General features: G+C 39.4%; 1 protein-coding gene across 25 annotated transcripts in view; it reads right to left on the bottom strand.

Annotated features, from left to right (window-relative positions):
• The window catches only part of LOC126227762 (uncharacterized), a 932,351-nt gene that overhangs the window by 309,730 nt on the left and 595,004 nt on the right, over positions 1–27,617 (bottom strand). For 8 of the 25 annotated variants that reach the window (XR_007544016.1, XR_007544020.1, XR_007544012.1 and 5 more), the window contains one exon: positions 27,309–27,466. The exons of 9 other annotated variants lie outside the window; for them this stretch is intronic. Coding sequence is in view for 2 of the 16 variants with exons in the window: in XM_049942251.1 (XP_049798208.1) it covers positions 27,309–27,445 (137 nt within the window). In the remaining 14 variants the exon portion in view is untranslated. Of the gene's footprint in view, positions 1–12,605; positions 12,893–27,019; positions 27,158–27,251; positions 27,467–27,617 lie in introns of those variants that run through there. 8 more of the 25 variants (XR_007544035.1, XR_007544045.1, XR_007544047.1 and 5 more) reach the window with 5 other exon arrangements.

Genomic DNA, 27,617 nt, shown 5'->3' with positions numbered 1-27,617 from the left:
TTCACAATAAAGTGCCTGGCAGAGGGTTCAATGAAACACCTTCAGGATGTCTCTCTACTGTTCCACTCAAGAACGGCGCGCAGGAAAAATGAGCACTTAAATTTTTCTGTGCGATCCCTGATTTCTCTTATTTTATCGTGATGATCATTTCTCCCTATGTAGGTGGGTGCCAACAGAATGTTTTCGCAATCGGAGGAGAAAACTGGTGATTGAAATTTCACGAGAAGATCCCGTCGCAACGAAAAACGCCTTTGTTTTAATGATTGCCACTCCAACCCACGTATCATGTCTGTGACACTATCTCCCCTATTTTGTGATTATATAAAACGAACTGTCCTTTTTACTTTTTCGATGTCATCTGTCAATCCCACCTGATGCGGATCCCACGCCGCACAGCAATACTCCAGAATAGGGCGGACAAGCGTGGTGTAAGCAGTCTCTGTTGCGCCTTCTAAGTGTTCTGCCAATGAATCGCAGTCTTTGGTTTGCTCTATTCACAACATTATCTACGTGATCCTTCCAATTGAGGGTTTTTGTAATTGTAATCCCTAAATATTTACATGAAGTTACAGCCTTCAAATTTGTGTGACCTATCGCGTAATCGAAAATTAGCGGATTTCTTTTAATACTCGTGTGAATAACATCATACTTTTCTTTATTCAGGGTCAATTGCCACTTTTCGCACCATACAGATCTGCAATTCGTTTTGGTCATGTGATGACTTTACAAGATGGTAAATGACAGCATCATCTGCAAACAATCTAAGACGGCTACTCAGATTGTCTCCTATGTCGTTAATATAGAGCAGGAACAACAGTGGGCCTATAGCACTTCCTTGGGGAACGCTGGATATTACTTCTGTTTTACTCAATGACTTTCCGTCTATTACTACAAACTGTGATCTTCCTGACAGGAAATCACGAATCGAGTCGCACAACTGAGGCGATACTCCGTAGGCACGTAGTTTAGTTAGAAGACGCTTGTGAGGAACGGTGTCGAAAGCCTTCTGGAAATCTAAAAATATGGAATCAATTTGACATCCGCTGTCGATAGCACTCATTGCTTCAAGAGTATAAAGAGCTAGTTGTGTTACGCAATAACAATATTTTCTGAATCCGTGCTGACTTTTTGTCGATAAACCGTTTTCTTCGAGGTACTTCATAATGTTCGAATGCAGTATATGTTCCACAACCCTACTGCTAATCGACGTTAGTGTTATGGGCCTGTAATTCAATGGATTACTCTTACTTCCCTATTTGGGTATTGGTGGGACTTGAGCAATTTCCCCATATTTGGGTCCGGATCTTTCTGTGAGCAAGCGGTTGTATATAATTGCTAAATATGGAGCTATTCTATCGGCATACTCTGAGAGGAACCAGACTGGTATACAATCTGGACTGGAAGCCTTGCCTTTATTAAGTGATTTAAGCTGCTTTGCGACACCTACGACATCTACTTCTATGTTTCTCATCTTGGCAGTTGTTCTTGATTGGAATTCAGGAATATTTACTTCGTCTTCTTTCGTGAAGGAGTTTCGGAAAACCGTGTTTAATAACTCTGCTTAAGTGGCACTGTCATCGGTGACTTCACCGTTGTTATCGCGCAATGAAGGTATTGATTGCGTCTTGCCACTGGTGTGCTTTATGTATGACCAGAATTTCTTTGCGTTTCCTTCCAGATTTCGTTGTGGAAATTATAAAACGCATCTAGCATTGAAGTACGCGCTATATTTCGAACTTCTTCAAAACTTTGCCAGTCTTGGGGATTTTGCGTTCTTTTATAGTTAGCATCCGTTTTTCGCTGCTTCTGCAACAGCGATCTGGCCCGTTTATTAATTTATGTGGTATATATCTCTCATAGCATGAACACTTTGATAGAACCCAGTACGTAGTCCTGGAAAGTGAATATTCATCCGAAACAAGGACGTCATCAGGTGTGCCACAAGGCGTATGGTAGGACAGCTTGTTTTTATGTACATCAATGGTTTGACGGCTCGAGTGAGCAGCAATATATGATTGCTTGCTGATGTGGCTGTAGTATACGAGAGGGACGTTTGGTGACTGTACGAGAGTCAATCAAATACAAACTGGAATTTGCTTTTAAATGTTTATTTAGGTTACAGAAAAATCCATGCACATGAACTTTTTTCATACAGTATCCTGAATGGGAAACACATTTTCCCCTGTGGATAGGCCGCAGTTTCTCGATCCCTTGTTTGTAAGATAAATGGGACTGTCACAGCAGCCAGTTGCACATCAACATTTGAGCGTATCGTCATCAAATCTGTGTCCTCCGACTGTTTGCTTTAGAGGTCCAAGGAGAGGCAAATTGCAAGAGATAAATTCGGACTGTAGGGAGGATGGTCCATTGTGTCCAGAACAATTTCTAAATTTTATGTGTTCTGTGATGAGAAGACAAGACACCCACCTTGCAGACATTTTCCGAAATGTGAGGTTGTCGGTAATGATCGTTCGAGCACTGCTGCAGGGTATGCCCACCTCGGGAGCAATTTCGGCAGCCATTGTATGTCAGTCACCTTCAATAAACTGCCTAACCGTGAGAATATGCTCCTCTATTAGACAAGACCTCAGGCAACGTCAATGAATTGCATTCTCAACTGTTTCTCAACATCGTAAAAATTGTTTGTGCCAGTATACAGTCGAGTATTTCTCAGAATGTTAACCCCAGACTGTGTCACAAATCTTTTGAAAATTTGAGACGGCTTTATTCCTCTGTTGTGAGAAACTTGATTATAATCTGGTGCACGACAGATAATGGTAGCACTCACTCTGACATCGAGAGTCTGGCTAAAGAAATGGTACGAAAGTGTTCTGGCTGTGAAAAACAATCACTGGAAATTTAAACAACAATGAACAGAGATCACACCACTCTTCATCTACAAACAGGCACTGAAAATTTCAGGTTTATATTTGATTCACTCTTTTAGAAGGGTAGATGATGAGTTGGACGGAATATCTATTTGGTGTGATGAATGGCAGCTTGCTCTAAATGTGGGAAAATGCAAATTAATGTAGATGTGTAGGAAAAACAGACTTGGTTTCAAGCACAGTATTAGTGGAGTGTTGCGTTTCAGTTGAATATCTAGGCATCATGCGGCAAGAAGACTTGAAATTGAATGAGTACATAAGGTCGGTTGTGGGGAAGGCCAATGGTTGACTTCAATTTATTGGGGGAGAATTCTGGGAAAGTGTAGTTCATCTATAAAACAGATTGTGCTGCTTGAGTGTTTGGGATACCGGGAGGTGAGGTTACAGGATTTGTTACCAGTAGCTTTAATCAGATAATCTTCATGAACTTAAATGGGAATACCTAGATGGAAGATGAAGTTCTTTCACAAAACACTATTGACAAATTTTTGAGAATCGACATTTGTAACAGGCAGCAGAATATTCTATGGCCACCAACTAACATTTCACATAAGGATTGCTGTCTACAGATAATAGAAATAAAGACTTGCATGGAAGCACATAGGGTGCCTCTACCCCTAGGTCCATTTGTGATTTGAACAGGAGAGGAAGTGGGGAAATGATAAGCTGCGATACAAAGCACCCTGCACCATGAACCACACGGTGCTTGCTAATTAGGAATGTAGATGCAGAAAATTACATCATGTATCAAACTCACATCACATATTGATAGGTTGAACTGATCCCATGTCACAATAAGAAAGGTGACTGCACTAGTTTCAAACAATACTCTTTTCTGGAGGTAATATACTCAAGTGTTGCCACTCACCTGTTTAGTAAACGACTTATAACCACAGTTTGGATTTCAAAAAGTCCATCCTCCTGAAGCAACTATTGATACCCAGACACAAGAAACAATTATTAACCATTAAACATTGGCAACATCCTGCGATTTGTTGAAGACGTTCGATTGTGCAAAGCATAATACCATATTAAGGTTATTTCACATGACAATATTAGGTTGAGAAACGCATTTCATGACACATTTTGCCAGACTGGTTTCTTACCAGATGTAGAAGTATGAAACCAGAATTTGGTTACAATAATTACGTGTCTGTTGTTTGAAACTGATAAACAATATTTTATTCAAAATAATCTCCATTGCTATTTGTACATTACTCCCACCTCTCTGGCAGGCTGTGAAATGCCACACAAAAAAAGAAACCGTTCTTTTGAAGTGAACCCGTCAGCGAGCCATTTTCATACCAGTTGAAGTATTGTTCAACGAGAGCGTGTCCCCGTGATGCAAATAGGTGATAATCGGATGAGTCAAGTCTGGAGGATAAGCCACATGCACCAATATTTTCCAACTGAATGCCTTGACCGTTTCCTGACCCGTTTTGCTGTGTGTGATGGGGTGTTATCATGGAGCAATTTGACTTTGTGTTGCACTTTTCCATATTCCAGTCGTTTTTCACATGATGCTCAATTTAAATCTGTAATTTTCTGCTGGTAGTGATCAGCATTAATGTTTTCACCAGGTTTTAGCAGATGACATCTTTCTGATCTCACCAAACACGCATGATCTCACCAAACCCAGACCACTGTCCAAAGCAATTTGGTCTTGCAGTGGATGTCGATTGTTTGCCTGGATTCAACCACGGTTTACGAGTTTCGTCATCCAACGTTGATTGAAATTAAGCTTAAAGAGAAGCTCAGGCAGGCAGGTACAAGAGATGTTAAATACCACAAAATTCTCATAACAGTACAGTGAAAAATATGTTAGTATGTCACAAGATTTGCATGAAAGCAAAGTGAAAAATAATGTTAGTATATTGCATCAGGATACCAGAAAATTAAAAAACAAAGCAGCCTTCCATTTATTTAATTACCTTAAAACTGTGCTCCTCAACTATCAAAAACATGCACATCCCTGACTTACTTTCGGCAGCAAAATATGAACCCTTATATGTAAGAGATGGGATGCAGGGGCATATACTGACACAGTTATATTTCTATCTTTTTCAAGTAATGACAGCACATGGGAACAGACTATAGTGCTCCCTTGCAGCACTGGCAAGAACCAACCAGCGCACTGTCCTAACACTAGATCTCAAGCACGTAAGACACAAGGCAGCAGCCGTGATATTTAAAGATAATACTGAGTGGTGCACATAAAACCAGCCCCTGCACTGAAAGGAATATGAATGAAGAAAATCAACATACATCATCGCTTTCTTACATTTTTATTGTACAGTGTCACTATTAACTGTGTAATTAACAGTTTAAGTAACAGATTTACTTTTATTATTTTAATAAGCATATTTTAGAAAGGAATTTTAAGTCTGTGTTCAATATGTTCTTCACCAACATCCAAGCAAATTTGTGCACGTCGATGCGTGTTATGGAAAACACTTTTCAGTTCTCTTTCAGGAATGTTCGAAATTTCTTCACGTATGTTGTTTTTTAATGTGTCAAGTGTCTGGGATAGTTGCGGTACTCTCTAGCCTTTAGAAATCCCCAGAGGTAAAAGTCATGGTGACAAGTCAGGAGAGCGGGGTGGCCACAAGCGCTTAGTAATGGTACTCTCTTCCGTAATATCAGTATGTATACGAGCTAAGGACAAATCTGAGGTATGAGAAGTTGCCCCATCTTGTTGGAAATATGCACAACATTTTTCAGTTGGAGTTAACAGAGCCGAAAATTCATTGTAGAGCTGCAAGAAAATATGCGTGTTGACAGTTTCATTGAACAACAATGGCCCGATAATTCTGTTACCAGATACAGCACATCATACACCAATTTTTAAATCGTGTAATGGCTTTTGCAGTATGCCACGGGGATTCTCTGTAGCCCAGTGTCATGTGAATTAACATAACCCGACAGATTAAACCCAGCTTCACCCCTCGTAAATAGGTGGAACAGATCAAGATTTTCCCCCAGCGACATTTTTGGGCAACAATTACAGTAATGTGTATGCTTACCATTGTCCGCTTCTTTTATTTGCTGAACAACACTCACATGGTAAGGTCTCATTTTTAAGCCACGAAGGATGCGTTGACACGACTTGCGAGAGATTCCTCATTGCTGTTATAATCGTCATGTTGACTTGCTGGGACTTCTTTCAATGTGTGCCACCACATTTGCCATAACTCCAGGTGTACGTACAGTCTGTGCCTTAATTCTCTTTGAGTTAACAACAATGCCTGTCGAACGCCACTTTCTCACTAGATCCTGAATCGTTGATTTTGCAGTAATTTTACTTTCGGGAAACTTTTCATGAAGAGTGTTACGAACAATTTTAATGGATTCAGACCGCACATGTTCTTCAACAAAGAACACACGTTCTTCAATGGAGAAAGGCATGACAATGAAGTACACGGTTTATAACGACTACTTTCCGTATGAACTACTTACACGCTACTGCTGTTGGAAGGTGGCAAAGAAACTGACAAGCTAGTAATGCTACTCACGCATGTTCACATTCCGGCTCAGGCCTGTTTTATGTGCGCCAATCTGTATCATGAAAGATTTCATCAATATATCTCCCTCTTCTTTGTTAGCTATTGTTAGGGCAAGAGATCAATTACAATTATTGACTGACTGAGCTTAAACCACATAACATTATATAAGGTAACATTTGTAAGGGAAAAAACAATGGAATATTGGAAAATAACTGGTTTTGTAATGAATAATTGAGTTGTAAATGTTAAGCAGCAATTTCATTACAGAGGCCGCATTTGCAATTAAATATTTTTGTTCTTACTTGGGGTACAAATTTTTTATTTTTAAAATCAATGTCATTGAATCAACTGTTGATTAATTAACTTATCTACAAGTGACAGCCATACACTTATAGTTTCAATTGAGAGAGATAGATGAGAGGGGCTGTATTAAAATTTATCTCATCAAAACTTATTTTTGCCAACATGACGAAAGCCTGGTCAGCCAAAGTATTCCATTTGATGTGTATAGGTAATCCTACAAACAGAACTGAGTTGGCAGAACATTGCCTCAAAGCAGATGTATGCTCCAACTTGGTTTTTTATTCACCCTCTCTTACCACCACAATCTTCTAATGACCGACCAAGGAGCTGTGAAAGGCTTTGGTGTGTACTGCACACATTAGATGCTTTATTTGCATGGTTGTCTGCATACAGTCTGCAGCTCGTGGTCGTGCGGTAGTGTACTCGCTTCCCACGCCCGGGTTCCCGGGTTCGATTCCCGGCGGGGTCAGGGATTTTCTCTGCCTCGTGATGACTGGGTGTTGTGTGCTGTCCTTAGGTTAGTTAGGTTTAAGTAGTTCTAAGTTCTAGGGGACTGATGACCATAGATGTTAAGTCCCATAGTGCTCAGAGCCATTTTTTTTTGGTCTGTATACAGTTTTCATCAACTTCATCACAATATGTTAACACATTAATGAAGTGGTTGCCACGGCAACAAATGGCAATAGTTTTATTTCTCTCAATCACTTTAGCAAATCTGACATGACTGTGGGGCCACAAGGTATCCTGTTAAATCATTATTCTAGTCAGTATGTGGGTTTTCAACTTATCTTACAGATTTGCAACAAACTTTATACATAATTTAAAACGTTTATGAAACTTTTTTCTCACTCTCATTCTTAACATCACATATTGAAGAGTTAACTCATTTCCAAAAGTTTTTCAAACTGCCCAGTAAAGGATAAAAATGGTTAATTCCTGATCACAAAAGATGAACGAGCTGCACAATGGGTTGACTTTTTTGGAGAAACCTTAAAACAGACCAAGCCACTCAATGCTTACAACTTTGAAAATGGCCCAAAAATGCACGACATAATGGTCAAAGCAGGTGATACCACAGAAGCAGACATGTGCAGCAATCCAGACACTTAAAAACAATAAAGCAGCTTACCTGCATGAAATCTCTGCCAGAATTCTAAAATATGGAGACCTGAACTTAATCAGCACCTTACTAAACTGTGCAACATACGCTATGATTATTATTACAAACTTTTAAAAACCTCTGAAACAAGGAATTTAATATAAGACACATGGGTCGCATATGTCAGTTAATACCCCAATAATGGGTGACAAGTATTGGACGTGAGACGCCACCACATGACGTACCATTCTGCACGTGATCATCCTGACAAGTTAAGCACTCATGTTGATATGGCTCAGAGCTATGTGTACAAATTGATGCGGGGAGCTCAGGGTTTGAGTCTTGTGTCTGAAAGCAGTAATTCTTTTATTGCATGACATAGTTGTGTGTTCACACTGAGATTTATTTGTCAGACTTGCAGTCTCTGCTGGTTTATTGCAAAATACAGGACAACAACCCTACTATATTGGGTCACAAGTAAACTAATACAAGTTGCTGAATCAGATTGTTAACAGTAAATGACCAGTTTTTCTTACTAAATAGTGTCTTTAAACACAACAAGAAGGGACATAAGTAAGGGAAACAAAATGAGAACAGCTTTTACTCGGTTACAGTGAGGACAATAATTCTGTAAGCTCTGTGTTGACAACAGTTTACATTTGCAAAACATGTTCGAAATTTGCACTGTTTGCTTGACTGAGAGCGTTGCATTACTCAACCATCCCTTCACACCCAAGCCCAACTGTTGCAAATGTGATACACATCAAAGGTTCAACATTTCTCATCTACTTTTCATTATTTCCCAACATTTGCGACCCCATGTGTATTAAACTAAATCACTGACCTGAGTGTCACCTAAGCTGCTTCGGGTTTTTTTTTTTTTTTTTCAACAAAAAACCAAGTTGTGTTTTGTCAAACAAAGCAAGTTCTAGAAGTCTGCAGGTGTGGCATCATTGTTCAACTACCGAAAAAAGGAAATCCAACCACAGATACAAGTTGGAGGGGTGTCACACTGCTTTCAATGCTAACAAAATAGAATAGTTCATCGACTTCAACTGGCCACTGCACATAAACTCCATCAGTTTTAAAAAAGCATTTCACGGTGCACTCCAAGAATAAGTATGGAATACTGTAAACCTACACGAAATTCCTGAGTATCTTATTAATGTTTTCAGAAACCAGTACCAGTTCTCACAAGTATCAGTATTCCACAGGCATTTACTGGGTATACGCTGCTTTATTTGCAATTCGGTCCGACTGCGACCGACGGCACGTGCAGGCCCGGAAAAACAGGAGGATAAACACAGAAAGAGCACGTGTTTTGACAGGAATTTCTCACACGCTTTTGTTCGGGGATTAGTGTGACATCCGGTCTGTCAGTCGTAGGGCCCGAGCAGACACCTGCGCGTGGCACGGCTGCCTCTCAGTCTCTCGCCGGTGCACCCCAATTCTGGGCAGACTGCACAGAGGATGGCATGACGGACGGTGGGCGCTTCGTGACAGAACGGCTTTAACAGCATAATTACACGTAATGGGTGTTTCATGACTGTATTCCTTGTGTAATCAGAATAAAAAAGTGATGAATTTAATTACTTCTTTACAAGACCTGCATTTTTCCAACCAGTAGAGAATGGTGAGTAAGAGAGATCCGACCCCTTCAAACTGAACTTTTTTATGATACCCTCTGCTATGTAAACGAATTTCCTGTCACGAGATCCTTCCTCTCCAGTACAGAGCCGCCAATTTCCAGGTAAGGAAGAGCTGAGGATTTAGCAGAGAGGGGGGGGCGGGGGGATTAATAAGGGATCAATTTTATTAAGCAGTCAATCCAATTGATAAGTGTGTGAGGGAGCTATTCGACTGATTAAGGCCTGAAGATGTGATGTACTTGCATCACTGATGGGAAAGGGGGGGGGGGATTGGAGGTTTCCAGGGGGTTGGGGGGGGGAGGGGGGATGGATGGGGGAACAATAGGTTAAGGACCTGTCAATGAAAAGAAAGGATCATCCCTAGGGGGTCATAACCATCAAAAGTGAACTATAGGTTTGCCCCCGAGTGCATACTTGCCCTATATGTAGTCAACCTGCTCTAAAAAATTATCTTCGCACTTTCTTTGCCCTAGGGGCAAAAATTATGTTTCAGAGCAGGTTGCCTACATCAGGTTCAAGTACGCATTCAGGGGGAAAGCTATTGTTCTCTTTTGATTGACTCACTGAGGATAATCCTTCCTTTTGATTGGCAGGTCTTTAACCTATTGTTTCACCCCATTCCCCCTACCAACCCACAGGAATCCTCCAACACTCCCCCACCCCCTCACTGATACAGGAACACTTTCAGGTACGAGTTAAATGAATAGCGCCCCCTCGCACTCTCACCACACCCCCCCTCTCATCAATTTGAGTGACTACTTAATTAAATTCTTCAACTCCTTGACTCACCCCCCCCCCCCAATCCCCCCCCCCTTTCCCTACCAGAAATTGGCGGCTCTGTGGTGGAGAGGAAGGAACAGAAGATAGGAACACCCATTTCTTTCGTATTCCGACATGCACCAAACAAGCATGCATTCTATGATATTGCAGTCTTTCTCGGCGTGTTCCACTGATGAATTCTTCTCGGGTTATCACCCGAGTCGTCGCGTCATCTTGTCACGACGTTGCAATGAGTTTCGAATCAGTCACCTTCTGGCAAAGATGACGGGTATAAAACTCATTGAAACACTGCGACAAGACGACACCACCACTTGGCCGTTAACCCGAGAAGAATTCATCACAAGCATTCATTCTGTCACCATTCCTTTCTATATAAGTCATAATTTCTTAATGAACAAAACTATGAAAAAATCCAACACGGGCATACGTCTGAATGAGCAAACTAGTCTTAAGCCAGTATTACAAGACACACCTAACATATACAAATCTGCACCAGCACCCCAAGCAACGAGTGTGGCACTTCGAGCGATTGTGTGATACACCTACTGTGTATGTCTATCCTAGTGCCCCAAGAGAACATATTCGGAACTACAGTCTTGTTTATGTTGTCGAGTATGCAAATTTATCGTTTCTTAGAACTGGTACTACTCATTAAATCTTCTGAGTGATCTAGGTTCATATTTATTAAGCAGCACTAGAATAAAATTATGTCATGGTTATACAGAATTGTACACTAAACCATTCTGTTGGTGGTGCAAGAAAATTATTATTATTAACTGTGTTTACTTTCGCTTTTGTTTCTCAGTGTTATAGACTTGGACGATGGTATTATTTAAGCTGCATTTGCAGTGACAGTAGCTTCTTCAGTAGTTAAGACTGAACGGTGACGTAACGCCAGGGGCAGGGTTTGGGTTCTGCCTTGGCTGCAAAGGGCTGAAGGCAGGGAGGGTCATGGACTCCCTGTTAAGTAAAGAGTTTAGGCTCGAAGATCCTCTGGAATTCAGGAATTTAGCCAGGATGGATGTGTCCTGTTTTGACAAACTATTGTCCATGCTACACGGTGGGATTTGTGTGTGTGACACTGTGCTGAGGGAAGCTATTTCACCTAGTCTGATGTAAGAATCGGACCATTTAACATGTGTTTTATGATTTGACCATAATATATTACTGACAACCTCCATTATGCCCTACTATCTTTCGGGTTGATTGTCACACTTCGATTCCTGGCAACTAGGGAATCGATTTAGAGCCTAGCTTTCAGTCATAGAATTTCACAGCCAAGCATTTCAAACAATTATTGTGCAGGTGTGTGCTGAAATTTGCATCAGACTGAAAGATAAATACTTGAAGGTAAACTAGTGTTATTTTTCAAGTGGGGAGTACCTTTAGGTGGCGCTAAGTAGCTAATTTTGTTTAAATTGTTAACAGGCCGCAACAACACAAGCATAAGGGAATTAAATTTCAAAAAAATTTTAAAACTTGTGGCAGTTTCCAAGCTGTATTGGTAAGCCACAAAATTGAGCTATGTACCATTGAAAACCTGGCATTCCCAAAGTGAATATAAATGTATAAAAAAGAAATTGTATCTTAAATATTCTTCACCAGGAGGACTTTTCAGCAGTTTACTGCAATTGGCAATATAAATGTGCCCATTATTAAATATTTGTACAAATTCTCTCCTCAGGTGCAATGGACAGGAAGCATGTTGAGCCTATCCCTCTACGATCTGCTGGCTTGACATATTACAACTAAAAAACATTTCACAGCCTTGTTTTGCAGGCTGTTTTAGATTCTAGGTACAGATAGGTTCACCCTTGGCATTGGTTGCAATGGCAGGGTAATTGATGGGAGGGATCTATGCCAACAGCCAGATCAGTTCCTGCAGTCTCTAGAAAGTCTCTAGCAACTGAAGCCACTCAATGCGGCTTCCGTTGCCAGAGACTGCAGAGTGTGTGTGTGTGTGTGTGTGTGTGTGTGTGTGTGTGTGTGTGTGTGTGTGTGTGTGGGCGCGCGCGCGCACGCAACATACTATATGGTGAGTGGCAACTTTCATTTCATAATATTGTTACATTCCATCCTAGATTTTCCATTGTTTGTTTGCTGCACAAATATTCAATTGATGATGCAGATAGCACTTACTGGCAAGTACTGATATCGAATACACAGATCTGTAAACCTTAGGGAAAGGGTCTTGGCAGTGTGACAAATCTCTCGCAAGCTTACCGCAACAGGACGGAAACAGGACATCGTCACGTGCCACAGAAGGGAGTGAGAATCCTGTGAATATTTCAATCCTGTAGGGTATATACCCTGGCAGTGGGAAGCTATAAAGAAGCACAATTTTTAATTTTCAATCTTTTATTTAAAAATTAACAATCAGTAACTTTCTGAATTGCACCCATGATGGCATTCGTGATAAGGCACTGTCTCTGCCTTCAATTTTCTATTTTTAGTTGTAATCAGCTCAGCTGCAACATACTGGCCCAACTTGTCATCCTCATTGCTGTTTGTTTGCCCCGCAGCATTGACAATGTGCTGCTTACCAGGATATCTTTGGCCTGCTTCTTGGAATTGGCATAGTGCCCCGCTTTGGATAATTCTGGTGAGCACTGAGAGGTAGATGGAGAACTGTTCTCAACTGCACACCCCACTGTAAATGTCTCTTGAGTACTAGGAAAAAAAGGAATTTATTAAATATTGCACTGTAAACATGTTATAACATTACAATTAAAATTCATTGTGCCAAATACAATAGACTGTATAAAATTAATGGTGTAAATAACATGGATGTTGCAACCACTGGCTTGCTGCAATAAATTTATATAATAATATGGAGAGGTCAGTGTTGAATCTCTTTCTTATTTTTTATAAAGAAAAACACTGAAGAAGTCTGTGATATTATAAATCAACATTATGGTGAGGCAGTGGGCAAAGTAACAAAGCAAAACTCTACTGACACAATCATTGGAAGTACTCCCCGTGAGAAAATTCTCTCTTTCTCTCAACAAATAGATCTGAACTAGTAAAAATACATCGATTAAAAAACAAAAATACTTACAGATGAGATGTTATACCTACTGGACTGCAATGGGTGGTGAAGCCTCTAACTTTTTTAAATAAATTTAGCCACGGTTGTAAGATTATTCCTAACATTTTTAAGAAAGAGTAAGGTGATCTCCATTTCCAAAGTGCAGCAAGAAAGATCCAGGAAATTACCAAACAGCAACTATTACACCTGTCTCATCTAAAATAATAGAATGTGCAATTAATAACAATATGTCTAGAAACATACCACAAACTTTCTTTTGTCAATCTAGTGCCATAGTTGAATACAGTAAAAATTCAGCTGTTGCTGTACTGCTGGATCTACCTGTGCTAAATCCGTGCTAGGCATAAATCAGAATATGGCATTTTTTCTTTACTAAGAAAGTTTGTGGTATGTTTCTAGACTTTTCAAAAGCCTTTTGATCGTGTATGTATTAACATAAAAAGTCACCATGCTGCATTGTTAAACAGAAATATCCATAACTATAACAAAATTTTAAAAAAACATACTGAAGGAAATTGGGTCAACTTAACTGACGAAGAGCCTGTAAAAGCAAAATGCCTTCTATGCAACTGTTTGCCAAACTACTTAAAGATAATAGAAAACATGTCCACTTTCACATTAAAAAATAAACTAAAATGTCACTTATTTAAAATTTTACATGCAGCATACTTTGAAGCAAAAAATTAATGTAATGTTTCATATGTAACTTTTCAAATATGTAAAAAAAATAAATAAATAAAAAAAAATTCTGGAAAAATAAAGTGACTTAAATCTTTGTTAATTATGTTCATATTTCAGAGGTTATTTTCCAAGATTTAAGCACATAGTTAAGTATTTTTTAAACTTCTAATGGCAACTATCACTGTGACAGGACCTGGAAAAATGGGAATTTTGAGAGAAAATCGAAGCAGAAGATATGATGTGTTGCCATAGCAATCAGGAATAACAAGACAAGAGAACTGTTTCATGTAACTGGATTAAGTCCCAAACTTAAATAAAAAATTTTGTGAATGCAACACAGTGAAAGACGTACGAAAGTAATAATGTTAAAAGAATGAAAAGAAGACCTCGATGTATTAAGACTAAGAACACATGCAATGAGATCAATTCAACTAAGAAGATTCGGTGTGAGGAGTGTCCAGCTCCCACACGCATCGCAGGGATGCAGATGCAGAGACAACATCCGACATCACCGGCACCAGTTGCTGCTAACAGGTGCTGATTCTACATCCGCACACCGATGCAGACACGAAAAATAATAATTGTTCGAGTACAAAGTCGAAGAAACTGGTCACTAAACTGTATTAGTGTAGCTACAATGCTTAGAGTTAATTCGTTAAATGATCACCTGATCAAAAACTAAGACAGATATGGATAATACACAGAATTGGGGAAACTTCAGAACCAGCCATAGCAATGGAAGTGAGTGAGGAGGTGCCAGACTGGTCTGAATTAGTGAATTTGATTAAAACTAAGTGATAAAATAGATGACCAAAGTGCAGATTCAGCAGCTTGAAGAAACAAATTGACTGCTCAAAATACTTCTTTAAGAAAGGACCTAAATAGAACTTTAAATGCTCAAAGTTAATTTAGACTCAGTAAATACTCAAATGAGAAAATAGATGACCAGGGTGCTTCTTTGAGAAATGAAGTAAGTGCAACTTCAAGTGAAAAACTCGGTGCACAGAGTGCTAATGTAAGTAGAGAAATAGACACATTGATGAAATCACTATTCTAAATTTGATGCTTGAAGTGAGATTTTGAATAAAAACCTAGACTTAATAACTCAATGGATTCTGAATTAAAGGATCAGTATGAAACTTTAACTATTCAGATGACAAACATAGGTCTGTTGAACATCAGAGTAGACACTCAAAGCAAAGAATCTAGTAATCGATGTGAAGACATGGCTGCTTTGGAAACTGAATTTGATGCCAAATGTAATAATGTAGAATCGAAACCTATTGGAAACTTAGAATCTTTAAAAGACGTGTACAATAATGAATACAATAATGTAACACAAGGTTTAAGTACTTCGAAAGAGAGACATCAGTCTAAGGAATTAATGTCGATTATTCAATAGCAAATTTGAGGTGGCAGTGTACGAGTAAATAATGTAGGATGAAATTTCAAAGAGAATATATCGAGCTTTGTTATTAGAAGTGTATGTAGCTTGGAGGAACCATTTTAAGAAATGATAGACCGAGGATTTGCCACGAGAGTAACCTCATGAACATTTCGACTATTGCTGCATCCGAAATTAATAAGACCAGCAAGGTTATAGGCGACTTGTGGAAAGGATTCAAATTTATCCAGGATAGGGTAGAAAATGGAATAACTTTACCGGATGTTGTGTTACCTAGTTAAGTGGTGATTGTTTTGCCGGGGGGGGGGGGGGGGGGGGGGTCTTCCACACAAAATTAAGCAAGAATTACTGGTTTGCACTTGCTCAAGTGAAGTTAATACCAGATCCGTTGGATCTGGGCGGAGTCACATTTATCCCGCATGGACGTTAACGTTCTGTGTTGTTTTCGGTGTTTCTTCCAAAATAGTTTTCCTGCACTGAATTCCCTTCAAATCTTACACGATTCTGTAGTTTATTACTGAATTCTGAAACTATCCTATAATTTTAGTATTTAGCAAATTGGATATAAACATAACTTAAAGACTGGCGTAAGAGAACCACGGAAAAAACAGTTATCTCTAGACATGAAATGAAAAGAGTAGAATATTACATTTATGGATAATGTAATATAATGTGACGGACAGAACAAATATTTTATCGTAGTGTATAATTTTTTATTTTGAATAGAATATTTTATACCTTTCATGAGATATGATATAGACGGGAGGGTTTGTATAGATTTTGAAAGGGGCTGGGTAGTGTAGGTAAAAGCACGATTTAAACTAACAGATAAATCACGAATGACACAAAACACACATCACACCTTTCAAACAACCCTCACAAACAAATGTGTCTGATTCTTTGACACTGCTATTTCCACAGGGTTGCTAAGATTTGCTTCGGGGGCCTTAAAGGTTACGGTGGGAATGTCTGTTCTGTGGGAACCTCCTCCAGCTTGTCACTCGAGAACCGGCGAGGTAGGGGTCCTGGAGAAGGGAGTTGGAAAGGTTTCCCGTCTTTGGGGCTGTCTTCTTTCTCTTCTTCGATCTTAGCAACCACATCTATTTTTTTCCCTTTCTTATTTCTCGTTTGAGGACCTATCTATTTGTCCCTCTTTCCATATGCATCTACTTCCATTGCAGAAGTCCTTCCTGGTTTCTAATAACCTACAAGTTACTTCAAATAAGTAGGCCAAGAATCAGGCCACACACACACACACACACACACACACACACACACACACAAGCGCGCGCGCGCGAAGATACACGGGTACACAAACAATGAAACTACCGACTAGAAACCTGTCAAAAGGTGAGAACCATCAAGTGTTGGAGAGAGAAGGTATGTGTACAGCAGGAAATATGCACATATTGTTGTTTATTGTGTCGGTAGTACATTGCATGTATATACAGGGTGTCCCAGCTATCTTGTCCACCCAAAATATCTCTGGAACAATAACAGCTATTGGAAAACGACTTTCACCGGTATCAATGTAGGGCTGGGGCCCATGAATGTACATATTTGGAAACATTCTAAAACGAAAGCATATGTGTTTTTTAACACCAACTTATGTTTTTTTAAATGGACCTCCTATATTTTTTCTTCAGCAATCCATACTATGACAAAGCACATACACAATGGTGTTGATTGCATCGCGATATTCCCATTACATCCCGAGATACTGAGACGCGAAGTTGACGCTTGAAACACCCGACATGCGCTGCTAGCGCACGTCATGAGGCTCAGGCGTGAACCCCATGCTGCCCGTAATCGCGATGTGATTGACAAGTAAGTGTCCCTCTTGATAAGTATGGAGGTGTGATTACACATGTCAATCACATCGCGATTACGGGCAGCATGGGGTTCACGCCTGAGCCTCAGGACGTGCGCTATCAGCTCATGTCGGGTGTTTCAAGCGTCAAATTTGCGTCTCATAATCTCGGGATGTAATGGGAATATTGCGATGCAATCAACGCTATTGTGTATGTGCTTTGTCATTCTATGGATTGCTGAAGAAAAAATATAGGAGGTCCATTTAAAAAAACATAAGTTTGTGTTAAAAACACATATGCTTTCGTTTTAGAATGTTTCCAGATATGTACATTCATGGGCCCCAGCCCTACATTGATACCGGTGAAAGTCATTTTCCAATAGCTGTTATTGTTCCAGAGATATTTTGGGTGGACAAGATAGCTGGGACACCCTGTATAGGAAAATATACAGGGTGGTCCATCTCAAGTTTCGGATGAGATTATCTCGAAAACTGTACATCAGGTAAAAAATAGTGGGGAAGACAGGTTCATAACGTGTAAGGAGGACATCATCAAATGATACTACACGTGACCTCCAGCTCCCGTCCCTTTGGGTGGGGTGGAGAACAACTTTTAAATCTTAAAGGGAAACACCCATTTTTTATTGTAGATTCGGATTTGCCATAAAAAAGTAATAGAGTTTTGTCTGAAACATTTTTAAACCATTGACAGATGGTGCTAAAATCGAGAAAAAAGTAAAATTGTGGGTGAACTTTTATTTATTTAGAATTGTGCGAGAAAGATTCATCAAATCGATAAAAAATGTGCACCAGTTCTTTCGTTACGCCAAATTAAGCTATTGTTGTACAAGATGTACTGTATCCTACTTTTAGCGTTACCCAGGAACAATGACATCAACATAGTAGAATGATGTTCCCATGGGGTGCTTCATTAGTGAGTCCCCTTGCCTCTCGCAATTTGGGGTGCTTAAATAATGAAATTATCCACAAAGAAATTGTTCAAAATCATCCCCATTTGCTCCAATGCATAAAGTCAATTGTCTGCGTGAGATGTCCACAGTTTTGAGCAGCACATCCCGTGGTATGGCTACACACGCTATTCAAATGCGTTGCTCCGTATGGTTTCGCGTTGTGGGCTCTTTTTCATTAACAATATTTTTTAAATAACCTCACAAGAAAAAAAAATCAGGAGATGTTAGGTCTGGTGAATGTGGAGGCCACTGAATTGGTCCACCGCATCCTGTCCACCGACCAGGGTACCGCACATTTAAAACTTTCTGCAAATTTTTAGCATAATGGTGAGCTGCTCCGTCCTGTTGGTACCACATTTGTTGCCTAGTTTCTAAATCAACATCTTCCATTAGCTCCAACATATCATCACAGAGAAGTTGTAAACAAGATTCCCCAGTAACATTTTGGTAAAAAAAAAAATACGGTCCTACCGAGTTACTGTTTAAAATTCCACACCAGACCACGAACGACCATTTGTGTTTATTGTCAATGGGTCTGCGTGGATTGACAGGGGACCAATAATGACAATCATAATTATTTAATTCGCCATTGTTTTTGAATGTGGCTTCATCAGAGAACATAACTTACTTAAAAAAAGTCATTGCCACCTCTTATTTCCAAGGCCCTTTGGCAGAAATGCAAGCGTATTTGCATATCTTTTTGCATCAAGACCTCTGTGAGTGTAATATGATACACATGATATTTTTGTGCCTTCAAAATCCTCAAAGCAGTTGATTTCGATATTCCAGTTTGTGTCTGAATTGCACAACTACACGTTTCAGGATCCAGTTGAACACCGGTGAGAATGGTAGGGTACGAGCGTCATTTTCATTGTAATCGCGATGACGAGGTGGACGGTGCACGTATCCATTTCAAGCACGTCGAGTGCAATGTCCAATAATATTGTCCCTTGGATGTCATCTGTTTGGGAAACTATCCGCATACAATTATGCAGCTGCAGCGTACTTGTTGTGGCATCCACCTAAAATTAACATCATATCAACAATCTCTGTAGGAGGATAAGTGAGCCATGTTTCGCTAAAGAATAATTTACTTTCGTCAGTTGATGTTTAAGGTTCACAATCTGAAAGTGAAGTGACGTCTGATCACATTACACCGACCTTTATATTGAGCCATAGTTGCTAGTTTGGTCACGGTAGCGCCACAGTCAGGTGAGTAATGAAATTGTAAAGAGTTACGTAACGAGATTTTAATACCATTCCGCCTCCCTCCATCAAATACTGTGGAAAAAAAAAAGCTTAATTTGGCATAATGAAAGAATGGGTGCACATTTTGTATCAATTTCATGCGTCGTCCTCGGATCATTCTAAATAAATCAGAGTTCTTCCCAATTTTAATTTTTCTCGATTTCAGCGCCATCTGTCAATGGTTTAAAATTGTTTCAGACAAAACTTGGTAACTTTTTTAATAGAGAATCCGAATCTGCAATAAAAAATGGGTGTTTCCATTTAAGATTTGAAAGCTGCCCCACACCCCACTGAAGGGGGAGGGGGCTGTGGGTCACGTGTAGTATCATTTTATGTCCTCCTCTGATCTTACGAACATGTCTTATCCACTGTTTTTACTCGATAATTTTGGAGATAATCTCATCCAAAACTTCCGATGGACCCCCCTGTATATATACATATAACTAGAAAGATTCTATGTCAAGTAGTTAGGGAGGCGGGAGTAAGGAAAGAGCATAAACCTGAGAGGAATCGATTGTGATAATTGTTAAGGAATGTCGAGTCTGAGTATAGGTAAACATAGTTTCTGTTAAGAGTAAAGAAGTCGAAAATAGAGGAGGACTCCAGGGACTAAATGAAGTATCAAGAAGTGAGAGTGAAGTGTAAAATAGATTTTTATTTTTTTCCAGATTTTTAAGTACTTCACGTGTTGGACACTCTAGAGGCAAGACAGGTTCATAAATTATGTGGTTGTTAAATCAACTTTACTGCAGATGTATTTTATCGAGTCTAATGCGAGACGAATCGGTTGACTTATATACGTTCAAATATTGATGTGGGAAATGGAGAATATGTTATTTGTGGAAGCTGGAATGTACCAAGACTGAACTAAAAGTATTCTTCGAGTACTATATTATTTCAAAAGTAGAGAGAGAGTGTCTTACAAATTCCTGTTAACCAGCAGTATTCTTTGAAGAAGAAGGTTTTGGAGATCGACGGAGCCGGCAATCCAGAGAAGAAGATCGGCTGTACATATCAAGTAAGTCAAACTATGACAGATAGGTGTGAATTTTTGCAATCCAACTTCACATTGCTTTTGATTGTTTAAGGCATTAGAGTATGTTACAAACAAATAAATTGCTCAGCAGTTCCTATTAAAGATCATTGACATTACCTCTTCTGAAACTGATACAGGAGCATCTCTGCAAACTACTACATACAGTGATGTATCAGATTTTTCAAAAAGTCTAGTGGATGCTTCTGCACAATAAACCACAAAAAATGCTTTCAGTCCACCGTTCTGCCTTACATGTATTTGGGGTGTTTTAAGTTGATTTCATTTATTACCACCAGTGTGCTTGAATCAAAGTTTCCACTACTGTGTATTTGACATGTGAATGTTTTCACTCACAGAAATGACATGAGGAGCACACACAAAGTGGAAGCATAGTATTTGAAAGCACTAGCACATCATCGCACAAATCAACAATTTCTACACTAAGTGGACATGACCAAACCCTGTGAAGTATATTTTTAGTGTCAGAAATTAACTGTTGATATCAATGTAGATTCCTGCAACAGTATACGCTTATCTTATAGAATGCAGAAAACGTGTAATGACAGAGTGACAAAAATTAATTCTCACGACAGAGAGTGGGATATTTGTCAGCAGTTTTCTAGGCACTATGTGGCCTTTCACATACGCCAATAGGTCAAACCACCACACGCTTGGTTTATGGGTGGTCCCGCCTGAGCTACTGCGCATTTTTTCCCACATCTTTTTGAGTTCAGCTGAATAATGCAAACGTAAGGAGGCTAAGCATGCTTCACATTCCTCGTTCGTCACACCAGACACAACTTTCCTCACTTTTTCTCCTATTCTGGCCAAGCTTTCCTTCCTGGCGTGCCAAAATAATACAGCTACAGAACCAAAGGCGTGTGCTACTTTCACCAATTTATGTGATATACACACACACACACACACACACACACACACACACACACACACACACACACACGTCTATCAAAAGTAAAATTATAAGCACATTAACTTGTATAAACTCAGAATGAAACATTTGTAGATCTGTAGATTGCCTTATTGTGGTACAAAATATCTGTTAGGTCATAGCGACACCTTTGGTTGCTGTATTCTTCAATTATCACTTGAAAGCTCTTTTTATTCCATTCCATAGCTACAATAAGAAGCTATCATTAGATATAGAGCTTTCTTTCAACAGGGATACAAAAATATGCAATTTCATTTGATTCATTAATGTATTTATAGGCTACTGCTTACTGAAAAAATACCCACCATACTATGCGAAATTGTCGAATTAATCTGCGTGTTTTGACTGCTAATGAAAACAATAACTAGTAGAAAGCCCACTCGCAAGGCTCCGTTCTGTGCACCACCTCTACTGCACACACACGGACACACGACAGAATAGAACAGACGCCACTTGCGTTAACAGAACCTCTCCTACTTCAACCTGGCAGATGAACAGTCTGCTAAAATCATAGCTTTGCCCGTTTTGCTGCTATATAGCATTTCAGCCACACCTCACTTTTACACCTTCGGTGTGTCGTGTAATACAGATTTAAGGACCTGGATTTTGCTGATAATATTGTTCTGTTGACAGAAACACAACCCAGTTTACAACTAATAGTTACCGAGCTGGGTAGAGAGACCATTTCTTTAGGACTGAAAAGAAATAGTGATGAAACAAAAACAATATGCGTAACAAGTGGAAATGTACCTACGCAACTTCTAGTGCAAAAGAAGGTACTGCAAGGTGTTGACCAATTTCCATATCTCAGCAGTTTTATCTGTAAGTAATGGGAAAGCCACATGCACATAAACAGATGGCAGTATCATTGCATATGCAAGGTATACAACAGCAGTACAACAGGGAGCTGTCATGTGCACTCAGGTGGTTCATGTAAAAAGGTTTCTAACACGACTATGCTCACACGGCGGGAATTAATGGTGATGATAATGATTATTAGTGTTTTAGGGCGCACAACAGCGAGGTTATCAGCGCCCGGGGAATTAATGGACTGTGGATGCGGAATGCTAGTTGGAGATGGACACGTGGAACATTCCATTTCGGAAATTATCAGACAATTCAATATTCCGAGATCCACAGTGTCACGAATACCAAATTTCATGCTTTACCTCTCACTACGGACAACGCAGTGGCTGACGGCCTCCATTTAACGACCGAGAGCAGTGGTGCTGCGTGGAGTTGCCAGTGCTAAGAAACAAGCAACACCGAGTGAAATAACTGCAGAAATAGGTGGGACTTACGACAAACACGCCTGTTAGGAGAGTGCAGTGAAATCTCGATTAATTGCGACAGCAACAGACAAATAATGCGAGTGCCTCTGGTAACAGCACGACATCGTCTGCAGCACCTCTCCTGAGCTCGTGACTAACGGTTGGATCCTAGGTGACTGGAAAATTGTGTACTGGTGAGATGAACCCCAATTTCAGATGGTAGGAGCTGACGGTAGGGTTCAAGTGTGGTGCAGATCCCACGAAGTCTCGGTCGTGGCTCCATAATGTAGTGGGCTGTGTTTACATGGAATGGACTGTAGTCCTCTGGTCTAACTCAACCAGTCGTTGACTGTAAATAGTTTTACTTGAATACTTGGAGACCACCTGCAGCCATTCGTGGACTTCATTTTCCCAAACAAAGACGGAATGACAATTCGCCATGTCAATTGGTCACAATTGTTTGTGATTGGTTTGAAGAACATTCTGAACAAATCGAGTGAATGATTTGATTACCAAGATCACCTAACATGAATCTCATTGAACATTCATGTGACAGTTCTCCACAAAATCCTGCACTGGTAATACTTTCGTGAACACAGACAGCTATAGAGACAGCTTGGCTCATTACTACTGTGGGATGCTTCTAACGATTTGTCAAGTCCGTGCCATGTCAAATTGCTGCACTATGCCGGACAAAATCAGGGGAGAAATCTGAAGAAAACTGAATGAAACATGTAAGAAGAAATGTCTTTGATTATGTCCACTATAAAACCATCAGTAAATTCATGTGTACTGAGCTTTAACCACCATTATAATGAGTTGGATGTTGTTACTGTGATTAAGACTGAATGACTGTTAAAATTCGGCCCACCGAAGTAATCAGTTAATCTGTTCCTCACCGTGAATCCCTTAGCTTTGACATAACCGTCAACACCTATCCAGAGTGTCGTATCATCCATGAGCAGTGCATTAATTTCCGACACATTTGAGTGATAAGACAGTGGGAACTGGTTCTCTCCTCCATCGCCTCGCAACTGTTTTGTTACTAAAATGTTATTCGATCCTTCACAACACACGGAGATTTGCGTCATTGCTTTGCACTTTCTGAATACTCTTCCCAATAATACACCGTCTCCTTCCTTTTAGACTGCACACTCCACTGCACGTTTTGCGCTTACTGTCCCACTACTAATGTTGCGCTGCAGTACACTGTCATGTAATACCAAAATGTTCATTGCAGCACGCTCGAACTCGTGTGGCGTCAATGAACCACAAAATACTACTCTCATCTAAAGAAAACTGTAGCACCCACACACTTCCAACAAACTGTTAAAATGTTTTCAAATATTTCCAAAACATTTTATTGCTCTGATCTCCCATAAAAAAATGTAATGTGAAAAAGTTTGTCAAATAATACATTTCAAATACTGGTTTGCTACAATTTCCAAGTCACACATTTTAATTTATTACTTCACTGTTACCGACTATTGGCCAGAAAGTTTCCACCCGTTATCAACATGTGATACTGAAGCCAGTTATGAAATTGTGTTGTACAACACCTAGTTTGGGAGGTATTGCATGATAAATATTAATTATTCAAAAAACAGTCTTAATCGCATTTATAATTATTATACCACCAACCGGTTTCAACCCGACATAGGGGTCATCATCTGGGCATTTACACTGTGAAATTATAGATATCCGTCACAAAGACTCCATTATACTACAGCTAAAATTACGTAAATTTAAAATATGTTACCCGTTGTTACTGTTGGTGGTGTCACTACTGTCTACATAACGGCAAGACACTATGCGAGACTAACCCTTCATATGGGCTTAAATAGCGTGCTGACACCATGTGAATAGACGCAACACCCCCAGTGGCGATCAACGGTATTTAATACAGTTTATTATATATAATTACTAGTCACCTTGGTTAAACATAAATTTATGTTACAGTAAATAACAGAAGACTGAACCATTTCATTTAAAAAGAGTTACAATTATAGTGTTAATTATGAAATAACAACAAATGTTCCATAGTCAACTCGTAAAAGTATATTACATTATGTGCCATAATATAAATTAAAGCAATTTGTGACACAAAAACTGGAGTCATATTGTATTATAATATATCCATTCATACATTTACGTAGAAAACATTTTAGTCAATTTACTAAAACGGCTAATATGGAAGGACTACAAAGCCCTCTACTCCCTGTGGTGGGGGCGCCGTTGCCATGGATTACAAAGCGTGTATCAGGCGCCCTCTAGTCTGTGTAGCGAGGATGCCGTCGTCATGGTAACAGCTGGTGTGTTCATACAGTGTTATTAATGTGTGATTAATCATACTAATCGTTGCTTCATCTCTACAACCATGCTGTCCAAAAATTGTGATAAATATTTATTACCGTGAAAAGTAGCACAAAATTTTCATTGTGTTAATGAAAGACGATAGAAGGTAGTCCCATATCACAATCATGTACAGCTGTTGAATTATAAAATTCACAACTTTCAATTTTTTATGTTTGTACATGCACTGCCCCGCGCCTAGAAAAACATTTCACTCAGTGTCCTGCAGCCCACTTTGGGCAGCAAAAGGCAAGCGCATTCCACAGGTGATAAATTGTTCCACATCTAGGAAAATGTAGGTGCATTATTAAAATTTTCTAACCATCGACCATTCCACAGTAATGATGATTTCTAAAGTGGGGAAGTAACTTCACGTTATAAAATTTATAAAGCAGAGTTGCATCAAGTTGAAGAATAAATTAATAATTACTAACCTAATATTTTTTTCCAAAGTTTTGCGAAATCCTAAAGTAAATATTTTAACCTCCACCTGTCTACTGCCTCCTATGAAAGTGGGGATGCCCACTACTGGGTGCTAGGGACCAAGTTGACCATCAGTGCTGATTAATAATGTTTTCTCACAAGCAGTGTAAAGTGCCGTATATGTAACAGAAACTCCTGTACGCAGAAAAAACATGCATGAAGGCATACCTAGTTAAAACCTGTTCCTTGGTTACCATGTACTGTCCACCCACTGGCTGCCTATGACTCAACAAAGAGAAACGATGTCAACATATTAGTTTCACAAAACAAGTGAAGTGCATGGACGTTACTTTGCAAGTTTCAGCTGAGGATATGAGCACTATGCAAACAGGCTGTTCCACAAGTAGCCTGAAAACGGCTCAGCAGTGGGTACTTCATAAGCAATATCTAAATTCTTTGATATTACCTGCATGACATAATGAAAACACTACTGTCACTCAAAAATTAAGGGTTTTCTTTTTTTTTACAATTTACAGATGAGAAAATTAACTACGCTACAAAGTGTTACACTAGTTTTGGGGGATGTGGGAAAGACCACAAATTCTGGCACATGAGGCAAGAAATTATACATCAAAATCACAAGCTTTCTATTAACAATGAAGGCAAAAAAAAAAAAAATAAATAAATTAATAATAATAATAATAATAATAATAATAATAAAAACCCGAGTTAGCAGAAGTTCTTAAGAAAAAAAGATTCTTTTTCTCTTCAAAATAACTTCTTGGACATAGCACATGCTGATGCTTTTTACTTCGCTATTGAAAAAGACAGCCCACTGTTGATTAACCAACAACTGAAAGGAGAGCCGAAGTTCACCCATGGAACTGAGCAACAGTTATTTGAGAATAGCATGATCTAGAGTGTACTGAATAATGAAATTCAACAATTAAGTAAGTTATGTATTTTCATACAAACAAAATTTACGCGATCAGATAACTAAATTTTGTTTCCTCATTCATAGAAAACAACATGTGCACCGTTAATAGCACAGGTAATGCCTCATCGGAATTCCATTTCTCTCCACATACTATTCGAGATCTCCATAGTGACACATTGAAGTGGGTTGCAAATGTATGCCTTCAATTCCCATAGGTCTCTAGCCCTGGTTCAATATACCGCATCCTTCACAAAACCTCAGGAAAAAAAATAGTTGTGTAAGGTCAGGGGATCGTGGTGCACTTCAAGTTGGACCATCTCGTCCAGTCCACCTACCCGGAAACTTTTTATATAGAAATTGAAGTACATTTACGGGCCAGTGAAGTGGTGCCCTGTCTTACTGGAATATGACACAGGCTGCAGGTGTTCCAATTGTGGCACATTAAACTCTTGTAGCATGTCCACGTTAACACCACTGTTGATGGCAGACATGAAAAAGAATGAATCAGTGATGCAACTGGGGACCAGTCTGCACCAAACATTGACCTTACAACTGTCTCTTTCCATTTCATGTGTAACACGAGGATGCTGCAAATCCTACATACAAACATTATGACAATTCAGTCTGCTGGATACATGAAATGTTGCCATATGGGAGAAACAAACCTTTTCCAAAACGTCAATGCTTGCATCAATCTTGCATAGAATATCCACTGCAAATTGTTCGCACCTAGGTTTGTCCATAGGGTTAAATGCCTGAAGCAGCTGCACTTTGTAGGGATAGAGCCATTACCTCTTATGCACGACATTGTGCAACGTCGATCTTCTCATTTCCAACTCCCTGGCTGCCATACATGCCGATTTTATAGAACTCCTTGCGAACACCTGCCGTATCCTGTCCACATTGGCATCTGAAACCGATGGGTGACCAGCCCCTTTTTATGAAGAACACTACCTGTTTCCATAAATGATGTATTCCAAGTCCGAAAGGATCATTGCACTTGGGTATCTGATATCGTCTGTATCTACCAGGTCCCACACACTGAGCTTTATCCAGTAGCATCCACATTTTTTCAGGTTTTCAGGTTCCATTTCGCATCAAAATTGCATGACCTGGAAGGTAAAAGAAATTTTATGAGTAATCTTGTAATTTGCTAGAAACCATTTTTTAATACCTCATAGTTTCAAAGTTAGTTAAGTCTTAGGTTGTAAGTTGTAAAGATATACACATATACTGCAAAACAAAAAAATTAAAAATTGCTAT

This window comes from Schistocerca nitens, unplaced genomic scaffold (assembly GCF_023898315.1).
Source record: "Schistocerca nitens isolate TAMUIC-IGC-003100 unplaced genomic scaffold, iqSchNite1.1 HiC_scaffold_340, whole genome shotgun sequence".
Classification (NCBI taxonomy): domain Eukaryota; kingdom Metazoa; phylum Arthropoda; class Insecta; order Orthoptera; family Acrididae; genus Schistocerca; species Schistocerca nitens.
Note: the sequence above shows the minus strand (reverse complement) of the source record. Positions and strands in the feature narration are given on the sequence as shown.